The following is a 19,546-nucleotide window of genomic DNA, read 5'->3' on the forward strand; positions in this document are numbered from 1 at the left end:
GAAGACAGCCTGAAGCAGCGAGGTCCATGGCCAGCCAGAGGCACAACTGAGCCAGAGCTGGAGACAGGGGACACCATGACAGAGCTCAGGCAGGGGCTGGAGGCCTCTACCCACATCTCAGTGGGCCTCCTGGGCTTATGGGCTGGAGGCCCAGCTCAGCCCACTCATGGCTTATTTGTGCCAGAGAGAGGATGTGGAGTCTCCATGCTTGGAGATGCTCCAAACCGGACACGGCCCTGCACAACCTGCCCTTGCTGACACTGCTTTGAGCAGGGTGGGGATGGAAAAGATGAGGCCCCTTGCAGCCTTGATTTTGGCAGGAGGGGACAGCTCCAGTGACAGAGAGCACAATACAGGATCAGACTGGCCCTCCCTCCTATCTACCATCAGGTAGCTGCTAGGCATTATGTAGCTTCTGAACTCCGACACAAGCATTTCTAAGGAAAGGCTCAGGCTCTCTCCTCTTGTTGGTAGCAGATAGCACAAGGGAACGCAATACATCCAAGCAAACATAACTGGTTTTGGCCCTGGATGTCTTGCACTGGTTCCCTGCAGCATGCAGGTATCGGTGCCAGAAGCACCTGGTGAAAGCACAAGGGCCTTTTCTCCCTGCAGCAGACTTTCTTGGCACATCACTGCCCCAGCCACCCTCCCTGTTTTGCAGTAACAACTGAAAAGAGCACAGGAAGCAAGTGCAAGGGAATATTTTCTTTTTATGGAAAAAAAAAAATCAAAAGAAAAAAAAAGCACAACAACAAATGCTATACTGAAAGAATACTCTAGTTTTGCACAGGCCTTTCCAGTTTGAACCATCTTATCACCATGCACTGTGCTGCTTCATGCGTACCTCCTCCAGCCTCACCTTCTCCTGCAGAACCCCTGACGTGATCCCAGCAGCCTTCTCGCCACGTGCTACTCAAGACTCCCTAACGGAGGGAGTCCAGCTGCCACAATGGGTCAGTGGAGACTTGTTTTTCAGTGCTGCCACTGATCCGGTCCCACACCGGCATTCTATTGCACAGTGGTTTGGCAAATGTATTTAACGTTTGTCAAGAGGCAAAAGCTACAATGAGAAGAGGGGCTGTGGTTTGCCTTCTCTCCCATGCAGTTTGTTCCTGTGGAGTTAACACTGGTTTTGTCAAGTCTGTTGCTCTTTCCCTTCACCACTGTCCAGGTTAAGACTTTTGAGCCAGTAAGGTTGTTAATTTAATCTTCCCATCCATAGAGGCAGTGAGGCAGGTTCCACAGTCCATGGCCGTGCTCCAATCCACTGTGACAACAGGAGCTCGGTGTCCTCCCAGGGAAAGGCAGCTCTCCAAAACCTTTTCCTCACCATTTAACTAAAAGAAGGAAAGAATAAAGTTTTAAGGAGGCAAGTTTCTGCAGTGGGGACAATACACCCACAGAAGCAGCCAAAGCCCGCTACAGACTCCATATCCTTTTCTGCTTAATTATGTATACTGATAATCAGGAAGATTTGAGATGTATTAGCAAACATGAGGAAACAAGCTTCCGGTCTCACAACAGAAGCACGTGTTCTCAAGCAGCTCAGCTTCACTAATGGAACAAGGCAGGCTAAAAGCACACACTGATGAAGAGCACGTAAATCTAAGCTACGGCTCATGTTAATGCTGGTGCTCTGAATGCCCTAGACGAAAAGAAAAATTCCATCTAATCTGCCTTGCAATGGCTTATACTGATGGATATTGACTCAAGAGGAGGCAGGCAAGGGGCATGCAATCAGTAACCTCTTGTTTCTGTGGCACAGAAATTTGGCTACTTGGAACCGTTCAGCCTTACATTTCATTTCATTTCAGTACATAAGAGAATCAGGCTGGGACTAACATCAGCAAGCATACAAGGCAGATTAAAGATGAGCATCAGTAAACAATCACACATTTTGCATTGAACTGGCATGCATCAATACATTTAGAAAAAAATTAAAACTTTGTCCTAGGCACTTGGACACTAAGGAAAATTGCTGCAGCTAAGCTTTAAGAACAAGGAGCACCCATACTCTAGCTACATACAGAGGGCCAAATGCTTACAGAGGGCTCAAACACTTGCTGAACACCACACACTGCTAAAACACACACTGTAGGAAACTGAGCAGCAGCTTTGACAGAGCAATGATGGGTACATGCTGCTTGAGAACTTCCAGTGGCTGCTGTTTCAGCCTTGTAACAAGAGCTGCACAGATGCCTAGGAGTACTCCCCATTACTTCTCAGACTTACCTTAAAGATTACTCCCCCAGTAGAAGAACACGTCAACATATAGTTGCCCTCAGAGTCAAAAGCAAAAAGCCTTCCTCGTGGGAATTGGACTTGCTTGTACCCACTGTACCCAGACAGAACAAAAGGACCTGTAGCTTCGCTGGGAAGATCATACTCAGACACCTTCAAGCCACTTTTGTGAATATTCCACTGAATAAACTAGAATAACAAAGAGATGACAAAAGCCCATAGTTAAATTGACTGGGATGAAAGTAGAGGGACCATCTGTCATTTTTAAGCAAAGTGGCTATTCCTCACAAACAGAAGATGGCATTTTGACATCCATAGCTAAGTGGCTATATTTATAAAACATAGGCTACAAAGGCTGTAAGAGTGCATACTATTCAGGCAAACATATGCCCTGCCTTCCATGAGCACTGCTGCCTATGTGTCCTTCCACATGGCATGCAGGATCCTCGTGGGAATGCACTTAACTCTCAGCAGCCACGGACCCACACCTTCAGGCAGCCCCCTCCCTGAGCGACACCTCTATTGCTGAAGACTGCAGAACTGCAGAAATTTAAGTCTTTATTATAAGCAACAGGGAGAGACTGACAAGGAAATTTATGCAAAGCGGTCAAGGATCTGCTCCCTGGGTGAATCCCAGATTTCAAATGTGGTGATGATCTCAGGGGCGCAGAGAGGTCATCTTCACATGAATTCCCTAGGAAGGCGATGTCACCCACAGTACGATTTGTAGACAAGGTCTGAGGCAGCTCCAGCTGTTAATACGCTTTCCAGCCACTCTCTCTGCAGGGACTGAATGCAGCACGGTTATGCTGCACACCTAAGATTATATTTAGCAGCCCGCAGATCCTCCAGATTCTGAAGGTATTTTTACTATGTCCATCACATGGGGAAGACTCCAGAAGGGATCTCCCTGCCAGCTGACCAGTAGAAAGCCACCCAATGCCTACCTTGCCATCCTCGCCTATGCTGTAGACTGTGTTCTCATCATAGCTGAACTCAACAGAGTAGACTTCCCCATCATGTGCCTTCCAGCTCATGGCGCACTCGTGCTGCTGCATATCTGAGGGAAGAATCAGTACTGAACACTCCTCGTACTCACACAGAGCTGAGGTGAAGAGAGAGGGGTCCTTTACATTCATAAAGTCTCTGCCCCAGCCCTCTAAACGAGCTTGGGGGAGCCCAATCCAATCCCACCACCCTGTGCTTAATTCTCCATCATGTGGCTTTTACACTGGCCACAAAAATCATTGCCTGTAACTAGCCACCTCTCCCTCCAGCTTTACAGGGCTGCTCACACTGTCAACTGCAGGCATTCTGTATCCACGCCCCACTGCCATCTTTCTTCTCTTCCCCTTGCTATCCTGTCCACCCTCACAGCTTCTGCCAGCTCCATCCTCCCACAGACTGCAGCCTCCACCTCAGCACCCAGACCAGAAGTTTGTGTCAATTCACTCCTGAGAGCTATTGTTGAGAAAATAGCTTCCACCTTGGTGTTCAGGCATGTCCCACAGCTGCTTCCCTGCTGGCAGAAGAACAGTGCTAGAGGCAGCCAGCTGGGGACACTGAGGGGTCACCTCACTGCCCAATTTCAACATACCGAAGAGACGAACAATCCCATCTGCAGCCCCAGTGACCAGCAGGTTGCCATTGTGGTTGAAGGCTGTGCAGTTAATAGCAATAGGCTCAGGCTCCAGGGAGAACTGCAGCTGGAAAGGAAAGTCTGCGTTAATACCAAGAAACGGAGATGGAGGGTGCTGAGGAGCTGATCTCCAGGGAAGGGAGGAAAGTCAGTATCTGGTAGCAAGAGCTCCTCCTCCTCCAGTTTGTAGCCCTACACCTTTCATGACTACAGACTTCAAGGCTGGCAGCTGCGTTTTACTGTTAACACTAAACCAACAATTCACATCAGCCAAGCCACAGCTTTTTTGGCCATGGCCTCAAGGCTGCAAAATCAGCTTCTGGCAGGTATTAGCTTGAGTATGTTGCTTTCTCCTACATGTCAGGGACAGTATTTCTTAAGAGCAAAGGCGAGGGATGGGATAGGATTCCCTGCCAGAATCTGACCCATCTGAATCGAAACAATGGAGAAGATGATATAAGATGACACCTCTGAAAGAAGCACTTCACTTAAAAACAGGTAGGGCAGGGGATATAGCAGAAAAAAAACCCCTTCGGTATAGCGTAACTGGAGAAACCCTGAGCAAAGTATCATTCGATCCACTTGGGACATTTCATGTCACAAACCATACGTGCAGGATAGAAACAAGGCTAGGGACTATTTTGAAAAATCCCTCAAAAAAAAACCCAACACACCAACAAAACAAAAAAACCCCACCCAAACAACACAGCTACTTACACTATTCATTTTTATCCTGCATGGGATAGAGGGGAAGGGAGGAAGGGGGGGGGGGAAAAAAGAAGGGTATTGAAAAGAAAGTCCTCATAATTTAGAAAGAGAAAGAGATGACACTCATTCTCCGCAAGCAGACTGAGAAAGGGAAGAAACCCAGCAAGTACCTGCTGCTTCATTGTTTTAGTGTCCCACAGTAGCAGCTTCCCAGGAACTTGGTTCATGCTTTTGCCCCCGGAGCTGACTGCTGAGAAGTCCATGTGCGAGATGGGGCTCTGGGCTGCCGCGGAACAGACAAAGGAGGCCCCACTTGGGCTGCAGGCAAGCGAGAGGATCCTGAAACACAACAAACAGTCTGAACTGCCTCTCTCCAGCAACTGCCTCAAGCACAATACTTGACTACAAGCTTTCGCACTAAGATGCTTCAGGGCAGGGTGCACTGTAAAGACAGTCGGCATTCATGTGCTTAGACAGATTTTGAGTGTCTCGCATTTAACTGCACAGTTTTTACCCTGCTCAGACAGGGACTGCCCTCTGCATGAAGGCTAGACAGTCCTGCAGCTACAGGAAAGAAGCAGGAACGTTGAGACTTCACCTACCTTTTCACAGTCAAACGCAACAACATTTTTATATAAAAAAAAATAAAAAATAAGTATTCCAGAATTACCTGGGCATGTCTTCATCAATGCTGATTTCACAGAGATTCTTCTTCGCTTCTGTGTCATAAAGACGAACCGTCCCAACCCCACTGCCAAGCAATAGCTTGAAACCAGCAAGAAGAAGACAGAAGGAGTGTGTGTGAGTACAATGACACTGTTCAACAACCACCAACACCATAGAGTAATTTTTTGTTTCTACTTATGCATCTGGATTAAACATCACTCCATTAAGGTACATCTCGTCTTTCTGTGCATAGCACACTGAGTAGCACTACCCCAGAGCCATAGAAGTCAGAGTGAAAGCACTGCTTTCCAGTGAGAAAAAGATCTGATAGGCACTACGGTGGAGTAAAAGCCACTTTCTAGAGTATGGCTCAACATTATAGGATGCAAAACATACGTGCAGTCTCAATATCTAGGTGAGCAAGGAAAGACTAGCACAGAATTAGCAATCTTAAGTTTAAGAGCAAAACCAAGTAGAAGCCACCTCCTTTCATCCAGGGGAGAAAGAAATCATTCAGAAGGGCTCACACATGCTTTATCAATGGTGCTACAATTTAAACCAAAGTAAAACCACGGAGAGACGCATTTCAAAGGAAATTCAGCAAGCCAGATCCTTCTCACTTTGGAGCCTGATTTGCTGCTGAATCCCCATATATTTCAGAAAGAAGACTCTTTCTATCAGAAAGTAGGAAATAAACTTCACAAAGCAGAAGAAACATCAGAAAAACTGCATAGACAACTTCCTTTTTAAGAGCAAAACAGAAGAAAGAGACAAGCTGTAGCACCAGCTCTTCACAGGTGGCATTCTGGGTTAGCAGCAACACATCATCAGTGCCAGAACGTGAACAATGTTCCCTCAGTTGCAGGCCTGCCTTCTCACGCAGCCCTGTCTCTTCGCCAAGGCCACAAAACACTAGCAACAGTTCTAGGACTCAGAAGAATGCATATAATTTAAGGCTCCTCTCTGGTAACAGAACTGGAGAAAATGCGCTATAGGAAACTGTCACGATATTTAAACAAGCCCCGAGCTCCTTTTGCACACACCACCCCCCAACTCATCAGGCACCAGTATAACACTGGCTATGGAGCCCTTTTCACCCTTGCACAAGCAGAATGCCACCCTGCTCTCCCTTCCCTGCTCAGGGTGGGAGTAAAGCTCCACAGCTCCCTGCTGCAGAGTTCCCAGGGGCTGTTGTACCAGCTTGCCTCTGCCTGCATTTACAAGTGGCTGTCTGCTCTGTCTGGAGAGGGGCACTTCTCTTAAAGGAGCTACTTCTATCCTGCAGCTGTACCTGCACTGCAGCTTGGGAACTTCTGTCTCAGGGCAACCAGCAGTGAATTCCTTGCTCAATACACAGGGCACACTCCCCACTCTAGTTTTTCTTAAACCCTACAGGCTTCAGTTCCCCATGTCCCACTGAGGCAGAAACAAACTGTTGCTCTGATCTTACCCTCAGTGCAGCTGTCTAGAAGTTAATGTGCAACATCCTCTGTGACTCTCGAGCCTCCACACACAGACTACTCACCAGCCGATCCCGCTTGGTCGCCCATTCCAGAGACAGCAATGGAGATTTGGAAATGGATGAAGCTTTAGTTTGCATTATGGGGTTAAAAGACCAGACTTTGATGACCCCGTCCACATCCAAGCTGGCCACCCTCCGTCCAGAACAATCAACCCTATGTGTAGAAGGAAGCTGATTGGATATTTTTCTCCCAGAAGTTCTTAGATGCGAGTAGATACCCCAGTAATCCTTCCTCTCCTGGCCACACACCAATTCTTTCTGCAGAAATCAGAACTTCCTTGCGCCCCTTCGTGTTCCGTCCACAATAACTGGCACAATGAAGCACACCAAGCTCCACATGCAAAGCATAATGCCCTTAAGTAATACCATCCCGCTTTCCCAGGGAGTTTCCTCCTGGCTGGCATCTCCCAGTCACAAAAATCTCCATCCACTCTCACTGTACAAGCTACAGGCTATTTTCAGTCACACCAACTTGAACATCCTATAACTGAGAGTACATGCACAACGTGTGGGACAGAACAGAGGCTGGGAGAAAAAGGCCAGACACGGCTGCTCCTCTACAGAGGTTTCTATAAGAAAGCCCTCTTCTGCCAGTCCGTTACCTGCAGTACATGATAGACGAATGGTGCTCCCCATACTCCTCCTGGCTCAGGACGATGAAAGGCTGCTCCTGCCGGACTCCCACAGCCTCTGCGCTGCTGGTAGGCATTTTGGTTGAAGTCTCTACTTGCTCAGCATGCAGCTCTGAGCATGGCTCTGCCTCAGCTGTGCTAATATCCGTTTTCTTCTCAATACTTTGGCCCTGAAGGAAGAAATCTTGTATGAAATACAAGGAAGCAGCAGCTCCAGATCAAGCTCTTCAGCCGCCCCAGCCTGCTGGGAAAAATACCAAGAAGCTCCACTGAAACAGAAGCATTGTCAGCTCAACACTCTTTCTGCCAGGGACCTTTCTCAGCACAAGGATAGTGTGTTGCACAACTGCACCATTTAATATGGCCTCCTTGGTTGTGGAGTCATTTATATCCCACTCCATATGCCCAGCCATACATACATTTTCCTGTAATAATTAAAGGAACCACAGCATCTGTTCGGCATACCTCAGCTGATACTAGAGGCCCATTTTGATGCCATTAGAGCACAGATTCACAAGCAAATCAACATATTTCAATGAAATCTTGCATTCAGCAATATGAGTTAAGTCTGTATAATATGCAGTTCAGTAAACCTGCACAAAAACTCTTGTTGGATGGTAAGCCCCAGTGGATGGATTATCCTCATCTGCCAGAGACTGTTTATGCACACTGGGTCAACCACTGCAGCCAACTGACTGATGACAACAGCAGAGTCGACACACGAGTCAAAAAGCTTAAAATCCAACTTGACAGGGCAGACAGAACAAATGGAGTTTTAGGAGGTGAAGGTATCTGAATGAGACAAGATCTGGACTGCAGCACACAGAAGTGTTTGAAAGCAGCATAGTCCTCCCTTGCCGCCAGAAGCTGAACAAGAAGCAGATATAGCGCACAAACCAATAAAACATCTGCAAGCATTCCTTTGCTAAACCATCCTCTGAAGATGAAATGCCCCAAAATGGTATTGGTGGTTTTGAATCCCTGTTCCCTAACATATCCCTGCCTTATTTATAGTAGCTTTCACATCTTGAGCAATGGGTCAAACGCTGCATAATCACATCATCTGAAATCACAAAGCTGGAAGAGATTGGGAAATAAATCAAAGAATGCCCCTCTCTGCATTAGTTTATGTAGGGAGATAACAACCAACGAATGACACTCATGTGAAAGAAACAGTGCTGCCTTTCAGTTTCCTTTTTGCTCACATGCATTGAGAGCAGAAAGCTAAGTATTAACTGCTTCCTCTATAGCACCAGAAGAAACTTCTACAGAGCCAGGAAAACACCGCCTTAACCTGGAACATCACAGAAAAGAAAGTCAAAGGATACCCTTGGGAAACAGCTTTGCAGTTTTCTGACCAATGTTTAATTAAAATGTTTTAAATGAGCCATAAAAAAAAAAAAAAAAACCATTCTCTCAGAGCCTTCAATGCTAAGTGTGGAGTAATTTCTCTTCTCTAAAGCAGCACTCCCCCCCACAAAACAGCCACATATATGGGCCTATAGGCAACAATCCCTCACCACTGTCTCTCCCCCAAGGCAGAGCGTTTCATGCAGCCAAAACAAACATGGCTGAGATGCTGCCATCATTCCTCCTATGCTTGGTATCCTTTGACCACACGGCTGCTGAAAGCCAGACAATACACAGGTGAACAGAAGTCCACTGACCTTCAACAGTTAAAATCCAGGACAGTTTTATTATTTCATTAGATTAGAAAGCAAGGCACACCCCCAGGCAAAACTGCAACATACAATGCAAAAAAACTCCAAAAAGCAAAACATTGCTACAAAGGATATTTCCACTCCTATCCAGGAAAACTTTCTATCATTTTTTATCTGTCCCACACAGAGCCTGCACAAACCAGCAGGAAAGAGCTTACTTGGGCAGAATGGGTGAGCCAAGCCCACCGCCACCAAACAATGGGGATTATTACAAGGTATTTGAACTTAACCATTAAGGTGGATGAAATGTGCCCTTCCCCAGGACCAGGCTGTTGAAAAGATCATGACAAAAGACAACTCTTCCGTTTGAAATGTCGACACTGATTCCCTTCTAGGGACACAGAAATAAACCGAGTGTGGAAGGAGTTGATTAACTCTAAGAGATTAACCTTTGATACAGTTATATCAGAGCAGCAATTCAGAAGCTTAACAGGAACACTTGCACTTGTTTTATCACCTAGCACAAACAACTACAGAAATACCAGCCCTCTGCTACCCAGCCTTGCGGTGTTGCCCAGTACCTGGAAGGTCCCTTTTGACAGCAGTTCCTTCCTTTCCTTCCCATGCTCTTGCAAGCGCTTCTGCCGCTGCTGCAGGGAACTTGACTCGCCTGCTACTAACCCACTGAAGTGGCTCTTCCCATCCTTACAGCCCACTGTTCCGTCTTTTCCTTTGGCACTCTGGAAGGCAAAGGAATGATTTGGCAAAGTTACACTTGTGCTAGGCTGCAGAACAAACAGCAAAAGAGAAGGCAAAGAAACCAAGCACCTGCAAGGGCTCCACAAGCCCCCACACAACAGCAGCCGTTCTTGTGCTGCATTCAGGCCCAGCATACACTCGCAAGGAAGGAAAGGACATTTTATTTTTTCAGGTGGAAGCAAAAGCTTGGAGCAGTGCTGTGCTGCAAGTTAACTCCTTGGATACCAAGCACCTTTCAACAAACACAGCCGAGAATTACCTGGTGATTTGTCGGTTCTTTCTTCCCTAGCAGCACACTACCAGTCTGCGTTGGAGAAGCCCCACTTGCATGGGCTGGTCTGGAAGGGCCTTTTTTACTTTGGGAGAGAAAAGAGGACAGAAAGCCTCCCCGAGACTGAAGAGAATGTGCAGTACTCCTCTGGCTGCAGGTCATATCACTAATTGGGGGTGGGGGGGAAGACAAACATAAAACACCAAATAGAATATGGAAGCGTAGCCAGACAACCTGATCAAAGACCACCCAACAAGCAAAGTGCCAGCTGTTTGAACCACTGGAGAACAGATGTTCCTTTCCAAGCCAATGGGCCACTATGCATTAAAAAACTGTTGTTTTAAAACATTCTGTTAGTGCCTGGAGCAGATCATTATAATTAGCGTAACCAAAGCTCACTTCTCAGAGATGCCATTCAGACAGAGGGTGCAGCTGTTGCTGAATCCCCTGTAGGGCCACCTCAAACTCCTTCCACTCCATCTGGTTAGTTGAGAAAGACCCTAAGGGATAGGCAGGGGAATACAGATTTCCAAAGAACCTATTCAGCTGGGATTCCCAATTCAAGGCATAAAACAGACCTACTTCGAGAGGCATTCAGTATTCAGTGTTTCACTGAACATCCTTAGATATTCAGCAAGTCATGTTCACCAATTTTAAAGCACAGGCTCTCAAAAACAGGACCCAAAGAAAATAAGAAAGTTTAGGTCCATTTCTACGATTACACACACCTCCCTTTCTCAGCCCACAATGCCAAGAGCAGCAGCTGCTTCCCAGAACGTAACTGTCTGACCTCACTCCGTTACAGCTTCCTCTGAGAGCAGAGCACCACTCAGGGGAAGGGGAACACAATCACCTTCACTGCCCCTACCCTCTCTTCTAGGAAGGAACCTTTCTACCAAATTTGGGCTTTGGGTTGAGCAGATACGTGGAACAAGCACCCAGAACTGGCCCCCCGGCTAAAAGAAAAGTTTCACGCACAAGAAATGTCACTTCTAAGGCAAGTTTCTCTGATACAAATAGATAAAAATGAATATGGGAATAAATTATCCCACCCCTCATGTCCCTCTCCCCATGCATGCAGATGCACACCAGGCCTTTCCACACAGCATAGCTAAAAAAAAAAATAAAAATCTCAAATTAAACTCTGTAGCCTGTCCTGTGCAGAGCAGTTATTAAGATAGTTTACCAGACACTTAAGTCTCTTTAATCAGACTTTTAGACTAAAACAAAGACTTTGTGTGTGGTCTCTGCTACAACTTCTATTTGTCATTGTCAGCAGCATAATTTGATCAATCCCCCTCCCATCTGAATAGAAGTGAAAGAAGCACATGAGAAAGTCAAAGCCCCAGCAGTGCTATTAATACCTTGTGGCTAAGCCTAAGCTACATTTGCTTTCAGATCCTTTAAAAGCCAGGGGGAAAAAAAAAAAAAATAAAAATCTCAGTAACACAATGAATTCAAACACACAGACTTACTTCGCATGACTGTGTACTGAGGTGGAAAAAATATCAGAGTTTAAATAACAATTGAACAAGGTGTATCACTGTGTACATTGCCTAATTTCTGCAGACAGGAATACAACAGATGTAGCCTAAAACACACTTCAACTGCAGCAAGTTTGTAGGGAATTCTGTGCATAACTGAGCCTCGCAGAGAGAAACTCCTTTTCCCTTGATTTCACAAAAGCAACAAAGCATCTCTGTGTAACAAGGACCCCTTTGGGTCATACAGTTACAGTGCCTACAAAACAGCACAGGGCACTCGCCCACTGCACCACAGGCACTAAAGAAACTAGGAGTCAAGAGACAATCCACTTCATTTGAGCAATACTGCAGGGATTACACTGCTACCAATGCCCTGGCTGCCCAGAACACCTTGGTGCAATGCCGAGAGCGGAGCGGAATCACTTCCATGAGTGCTTGGGCTCTCACTGATTGGCAAGAATCTCTCCCCCAAATGGTGGGAGAGATGCCCATCTTGAATTTCTCCATTAAACCCACTTAAGTCACCAGAATTTGTGTCTGAATGTCTTCCTGCATTGATTCCCACTGCAGGGAACAAGGAAATGACCCTGCACAAGCCTCCCTGACCCAATAAAAACCAGTAGAGCCCGTCCCCAGCTCCTCCTCCGCAGGCACTCACAGCTCAGAGTCCCCTAGTCGATCCATGTTGGCCACATAGGCAGGTAACTTGTGATGCACAACTGCTTGTTCCACCTCCAGTTCCTCTTTCTTCAAGCGGGAGGATTCAGCCTGCAAAGCAAACAGCTACAACGAGAGAAGAGAGCCAAGTAAAGAGGGGGTCACCGAGATTCACCTCCTTCCCACATGCTGAAATTGTTTATTCTTTTTATTTCAACAGGAGAAGGGTGGGGAGGGAAGAAAGCTGCTCTGACTGGCTGAGCACCACGTTAGTCCAAGAAGTCAAAACAGTCAGCACTTTACACATGTGAAACTGGAGCCTACTTAAAACCCTTTAACTCTTCTCCTTGGGCTGTCGCTGTAGGGACATTAATGGTTCCAGGAAATGAGAGCCAGCCATGGCAGAGCTGATCAGCCACTCCATGCCAGCAGCTCAAGGCCAGGGCAATGCATGTGACCAACAGCAGCGATGTATGTGCACCCAGCCTAGAAGGTAATCTTCTTGCCACAGCCCAGGGTTTGGTGAGCTGGCAGGGTGCACTGAGGCCAACGCCATCAGGTCACTCTGAAATCCAGCTCCACACCCTTCCCAGCTCCCTCCCAAGGATGACAGCAAGATTTATCTCCACATTATGAAGAAAGAGACATTTTTCTTTCCCCCCCCTCTTAGCAGAGGGGAACCTCAGGATGCAGCTTTCTGTGACAGATGTGGTTTATGCCTGTGACTCTTGTTCACATGCAGAGTTCCTCAGGCTTTGCTGTTTCCATACATCTGTTTTTCAGATAAAATTCTTCCTTTTCCTTTTATCAGAGTATTTAAGGAAATAAATTACAAGAAGAAAAAATGAGCTTCAGAAATCCAGCTTGCTATTCATGTATTTGCATTGTTTCAACAGTGAAATCAGGATCACTACTTAATTTGAACTAGCATTGAATTCGATATTTACTCATGCCTTTTTTTTTATTTAGAGCTGTATTCTATACATAGCCGCTTCCTTTTCTGACCTGAGCAGTTCTCCAAAAAGGGAAGTCTAGTTTTTACCTCTGCCTATTTGCCAGAGAACGCTTACACAGCCTGTAAGTGACACCAATCAACATGCTACAAACAAAAGACAGCTTTAATTTGACTAAAAGTACAGAATACAAAATTGGAGGAAATAAGAGAGCTGTATTTCAAAACACATCTTATCCTGCCATCCCTATTCACTGATCACCTTTGCAGAACTCTCCTGCCAACTTCCACCTGATCCCCTGACTCCATACAGTTCACAGCGGCAAACACCACTTTTCTTCTGAAAAAAAGCCTCCTTTTTGAAATCAATTATTCTATTTTTACTTCAACATTTTTAGGACAAATGAACAGTGTTTATCAGCTACCGTAACAGTTGAAAGAGGAAGCACAACATACAACATAATGTTTTGTAATGCAGGAGGTAAAGCACAAAATTTACTTTACTGAAGTATTCATACAAAGAGCGCTTTTACTTGGTCTGTTTGAGGAAGTGAAACTAAAGTCCTGCTTACATGAAGAAGGCTTCCCCCTTGTACATGATCATCCACACGTGATCTGTAGTTTAGAAAGTTCTTAAACTGTAGATTTCCTAAATCTTTCTAACAGGAAATTACACTGGGAAAGGACCAACCCATGTTATACATGCTTACACTCTCTCTCTAAGCATCTGATGATGATACCATCAAAAACAAGACATGGAGCTGGGTGACATTTTCCTAGAGTTAGGAAACAGATATTCACAACATTTCCATTAGTTGATCTAAATTGCTTTAAGTGCACTTCAACCATGGTAAAGTGGCCATTTTAGAAGTAACAGCTTCCGCATCTTTGCCAGAAGCCGTTGCCTGTCTCTGTTGCTCCATCAGCTAAAATCTGGAAGTGACTGAATACTTTTCACAAGTTCCCATGCAAAGTAGTCAGCCATACATGCCCTTAACTTGCCAGTAGTTTCAGGTTGTCTTGACTTTGGAGTGTAGCAGGAAATGAGTTTACACGGTATCCAGCCACCTGTCAGACAGTGCAGGGAGAGGGACAGTCACCTCCAGCGGAGGGGCAGTTAACACCCTAAACAGACACGTCACAATATGATCACAACCCTAAGTTTGCTAGAGACAGCTGAAAGATAAACCAAAATAACGAAGGACTTACACAACAATCTGCCTTGGAATAACTGCACTGAACAGTTGCAACTTTCTTGAATGGATGGAATTAATTTTACAAAACTCACAGCTTCAGACAGTCAGCGACTAAACAGTGACTTCAGTTCTGACCTTATGCCGCAACGATTCATTTTCTTCTTGTATGAGACTGCTCCTGAGACATTCAGCTTCAAAGTTCAAAATGACTGGAACCGGTGAGGAATGTTAAAGAAAACCAAGGCAAGAACTCGCGTGCATGTGGCTTAATTCTAAAAGCCAGCGCTTCATACTGGCCACCGGCCCGTAAGACAGCAGAGCTGCCCAGTCCATACTACTAGCAAGAAGCATGTGCAAGGCCAGAAGACTAGTAACAGCTTAGTTACCTAAACCAACTTTGTACTTTACGGTTGCACAAACTGTTTCACATAGGCTTTGCAAGGATTTTTAGATTCTTCCTTTTTACATGTCAGAAGCGGAGGACAAGACAGGTTATGTTACTGCATTAGTGCACACTGAAGAAACAGTTGAAGATGAGCTGTATTCCGGCTGCACTGTAAACCTGCCCATCAGCAAACAAACAAGGTCAGAGCTCGGTAGCATGGGACAAACGGTGTTATTTCTGCCACTGTTGAACTGCCCTGTTACAGTGAGCTGTCACTAGACAACATTGTGAACATGTACCCAGTGAAAGGTCTAACAGAAGATGCTAGTTCCGTTATGGACTATGACCCAAGGTTGCATACTATGGTTCTGTACTACGCCAAGCAAATTGGAACAGCGTTTCAGAACAAGATGTGCACAAGATTGCCAGTCACCAGCATAGGGATGAGTTCAGCATTAGCAACAACCACAATTGTTTGTGCTCAGGGAATATAATGTATCATTAGATAATTGAACAATAACTATTCCAACATCCCCTGGTAAACACCAGCTTCCTATTAAGTCTTGGCTCTGAACAATCACCTGAAAGCAGCAAGTTCTGTAATACTGTATTTTTGGCACCACTGTTAATAGTACGTAACACCAGAGCAAAGGAGATTTAACTATTAGTTGCCAAAAAGGATATGCATGCACTGAAATAAAACACTCAGGAAGTTGTGCAGAGACACAATAAACGTATCTGCCCACTGGCGCGAGAAATAGGTGGCGAAGGTGGGGTTGGAGTCTGGGGCAGGGAGGAAGGGCAGGACAAACCAATCCTTCCACTCCGCCTGGTTCTGGAGCTCGGAGGCCTGCTTGAGGAAAAACTCCTGTGCCTTGTCATTGCGGCCGGTCTGAAACACAGCAAGAACAACAACAGGGCTCATGCTTCCATTCACACCACCATATGGGTTCTAGGAACATTTGCTCGGTGTTATGAATACACTAACTACTTTCACCACCCAACAGAGCTGTTAGAGTTAACAGATTCATCTAGGAACAAAAGAATCTCAAATGCACTAGAAGAAGCTCACAAATGCCCTTAAATCCAACCTTCTTTTAGTCTTGTTTCAAGGCTGAAGCAAATCGAACTAATCACTTACACTGATTTCCAGCTAAACCAGTGCAGTTTGTCCACTGACATAAGACATGAGCATTCATGTACAGGACCAAAGTATACTTCGAATTACTCAAGTCTACAGCAGATGGAGCCTGAAAAGGCTTCCATCTGATACATTATTCAGACAGGACAGTGACGCCTCAGGGTAAGCACAGGGCAAAACAAACAAAACATGAAAAAATGCACTTCCAGAAATGTGCATTAGATTTTGACTCCTCCACCAACATCCATAATTAAAGATTTTCAGTCAGGGAATCAAGGAGGAAACATCGCTTCTAAATGATAAGAAGTGAACAGTGAGTTCCCGACAGGTATTTGTGTGTTCTGTTTGCCAAAGCCCACCCTGTCTTATATATTCCATTGACTTTCCTTGGGTTTCAAGAAGATAATCTCAGCTCCATTTTAAGCTCGTTATTTTCTGTTCTATTCAAAGCAAACAAAAAACATTCACTCATTTTCTCTCCCACATTACCTTGTACAGATTTGAAGCCCACTTCTCCCCTCTCTTATGAGCTAAAGCTCAAGACTACCAACTTCAAGTCTCCTTTTTTCCTTCCGGACTCTCCAACTGCCTTGATGCTGTAAGAACTGCGGCACCTGGAAGGACTGGATGAGTCCTGCCAGCAGGATGGAGTGGGAGGAATACAGACAATCCTGCCTGTTGATCCCCAGTGCTGCATTAAGGCCCTGCCCTGCACTTCTGCTGCCCGCTCAATCGTTCCTTATTCTGCATGGGAGCAGTTGTCTACTCCTACCTCCATACAGGCGCTTGGGGTTTTTTTTTCTCCCCATTTCTTCAACTTAAGAAGATTGCTTTGAGCACTGTTCTTTGCCTTCCTCTGTCCTCATGGCAATGCCACACAAGGAGGTGTTTACAAACCTTGTGATCGCTCCCCGTATCCAAGTTATTAACGGAGGCTGAGCAGGACTGAGCTAGCAGTACAGCCATCCTCTCTGAGGGGGACCTGCCTTCATGTTCGAGTGTGAATATCCTGCACCCAGCTAACCGCATTTCCCTCTCGCCTGAGCTTCCATATCCTGTTTACAAGCTTGTCATGTGAGGCCACGTCAAACTCCTTACTACACTCCTGATATATGACACATGAGTTGCGTGTCCCTTACCCACCAGGCCAGTCAAGAGGCTCACAAGGGTATTTCATTGGTCTGGTTTCAGAGACCAGGATCCTTTTTAAAAAAGAAGCTTAAAAAAAAAAAAAATCAAACACTACCTGAACAGTATGGACGAGGTAGTATCGGAATAAGCTGGTTTTCAGCTTGTTCACTGTGGGCCGGTACACATCTTCCAAACGGCTGAAAAGGCGTCGGTCCAGATAACTCCAGTAATCCCGCAGGGCAGACAGATCGTAGCTCTGAACGAACTGCTGCAGCTGGTCCACTATCTTATCCACCTAAAGAGGGCAAAACAGGGAAGACTACAGTCACGTGAAGGCTTTTCCAGCACAAGACACTGTCTGAAACTTAATGCTGAGAAGCCTTAGCTGCACAAATGCTGCTACAATCTGGCACTTATGCATTAGCTATTTTCCTAATCCGGGAAACACTCTGCATTTTCTGTTAGCACTCTTCAACTCTGCAGCACCTTCCAAATAAAAAAAAGAAAGAAACATTAAAGGAAATAGCCAATAGATTTTTGGCAAAAAGATCACATTTTGCTAAACACAGTTGGTGGTGTTTTTGCAAGTAAGCAAACCTTTTCACTTCTTTTAAGAGTCAGTTGATAATGAAGAAATGGGAAAATGTGATTAGATGTTGAAAACTGAAGTTTTAAAGTAAAAGGAAAAACCTGTATTTAGCCAACAGAAAGAGGAAAAAAAAAATCTGTCATACTGGACTCTTTGAAGTACCTTTATCTAATAACATCATCCACTAACAAGGCAGGCATAAAAGTCTGCAACAATTTTTTTTTTTGTCATTGTATCTCTTTGAAAATCATTTCGCCATTATGAATAAGGCAGAATGGTGGTGTGAGAATAGATTTTTAGTTCAGTGATTTCTGACGGCCAAGAGAGGCATCAGAAAAAATAAAAACCTGGACCCCATACAAAATGCAGAAATTCAGGAGTTAAAAGTAAAACTAACACAGTTGTTTAATATGTGGTTTGTTCCTCTCTCATCAGTTAAGTGTCTTAGGACATCATCCAGATGGCTTCCTACAGATAGAGGAAACCTGTGACCCCAGCAGTTCCTTCTTAATTTTGTTTTAGACAGCATTATCCCACTTAAATCAACTGTTTGCCCATCTCTAAACGTGAACAAAGTGCTGGTGTTTTAAAAATAAAAGCAACGTGTATTACGAATGACAAAGGCAGTACTGCTGGTTAAAGAAAAAAATCTGACCATTCAAAATACTACATTCGGTGCCTAGAACTGCTGCTACAGAAACACGAGGGACTGAAATTCTATTTTCGAGGCTGGCAATTTCTGCACCGATTTCCACGTATCCAGCAAGGCTGCTGGTGCTTCCAACATCCCAACTGAGGAGCGGATCGGCAAAAGCCGCTGGAGGAACGCCTCCTGGCCAAGAAGGGAGACACCAAAGAGGTGTCCTCCTGCCGCTGCCCTCTCCTCCGTTCCTCTCAGCACGGAGCTGAGAGCCCGCCGGTGGCTTTCCAGCTCGGACACCGGGTCTGAAGACGGCGGTTTGGGATGGGACGGGACGGGCCGAGCCGTGAACGGCGGCCCCCGCCGGCCGAGAAGACGGGCACGGGGATGAAGCCCGTCGCCCGCCGCCGCTTGGGAGCCAGGCAGAAGGAGACCCTTCCACCGGCTGAAGACCGACACCCCCCCGCCACTTAGAGCCTGCGCATACATAAAGGAGGATGCGGGGGGGTCCCGCCTGCGCGGCCGGCCGGGCCCCGGCACCCAACCCAGCCCAGCCCCGCGCGGGTGGGGGCGGCCGCCCCTGAGGTGAGCCGCTTCCGCGGGGAAGCGGGAGGGGGGCGCTCCGAGAGCTACCCCGCCGCCGCCCGGCCCGCTCCCCTCACCCAGCCCCAGGAGCAGAGGCGCGGAGGGGTGCCCGCGGCCTGCCCCAAGGACCGCGTCCTCTCCGGGGGGCACCCGCGCCCGACGTCCCACCGGGAAGGAGGGAGGGATGCGGCCGCCGCTCACCCGGAAGCCCTTTTCCCGGTCCGCCTTGATCTCCGCGTCCAGCTGCTTCAGAGCGGCGGTAAAGCCACGGAAGAGCAAATACTCCCGCACCAGCTCGTCCGTCCGCTCCGCCGCCGCCGCCATGGGGGCTCCGCGGCGCCGCCGGCTCCGCCCGCCCACGGGCGGGGGGGGCCGGCCCCCAGCGAAATGGCCCGGCCCTCTGCCAGGAGGACTACAAACCCCAGCATGCTTGCCGCGCCCGTCTAGCGCAAGGAATGCCGGGACTTGTAGTCCTCCGCTGCTGCACATGCGCGCGGCCCCGCCCGCCTTTTCCCGCCTCTTCGTTGCACCCCCGCTCCCTCCCCTCCCATCCCCTCCAAGGGCCTACGGCCCGCGTTTTTCCCGCCTTCTGATTGGCCGCCGCCGGGCGCCGGCTGCGTCCCCATTGGCCCTCCGCCACGTGCGGCTCATGTTGCTGGGCGCGGGCGGACGGAGGCGCGGCGG

The 19,546-nt window shown here is 46.9% G+C and overlaps 1 protein-coding gene across 3 annotated transcripts; it reads right to left on the reverse strand.

Annotated features, from left to right (window-relative positions):
* Window positions 1–677: 677 nt before the first annotated feature.
* Window positions 678–19,227, reverse strand: WDR91 (WD repeat domain 91). 3 transcript variants are annotated; one of them, XM_054222107.1, is made up of 15 exons: window positions 19,064–19,227; window positions 17,164–17,343; window positions 15,461–15,668; window positions 14,527–14,609; window positions 12,245–12,369; window positions 10,091–10,187; window positions 9,654–9,812; window positions 7,382–7,581; window positions 6,783–6,933; window positions 5,262–5,356; window positions 4,762–4,930; window positions 3,842–3,950; window positions 3,192–3,304; window positions 2,236–2,433; window positions 678–1,340 (listed from the first exon to the last, which is right to left on the reverse strand). In XM_054222107.1, the coding sequence occupies exons 1-15, from the start codon at window positions 19,184–19,186 to the stop codon at window positions 1,176–1,178; spliced, it is 2,175 nt and encodes a 724-aa protein (XP_054078082.1). In that variant the 5' UTR covers window positions 19,187–19,227; the 3' UTR covers window positions 678–1,175. The 3 variants fall into 3 exon arrangements, with proteins under 3 accessions (XP_054078082.1, XP_054078074.1, XP_054078090.1); XM_054222099.1 differs by having other exon boundaries at window positions 10,091–10,268; XM_054222115.1 differs by lacking the exons at window positions 14,527–14,609; window positions 15,461–15,668 and having other exon boundaries at window positions 10,091–10,268.
* Window positions 19,228–19,546: the final 319 nt, after the last annotated feature.

Source organism: Rissa tridactyla, chromosome 1 (genome assembly GCF_028500815.1).
Source record: "Rissa tridactyla isolate bRisTri1 chromosome 1, bRisTri1.patW.cur.20221130, whole genome shotgun sequence".
Taxonomy (NCBI): domain Eukaryota; kingdom Metazoa; phylum Chordata; class Aves; order Charadriiformes; family Laridae; genus Rissa; species Rissa tridactyla.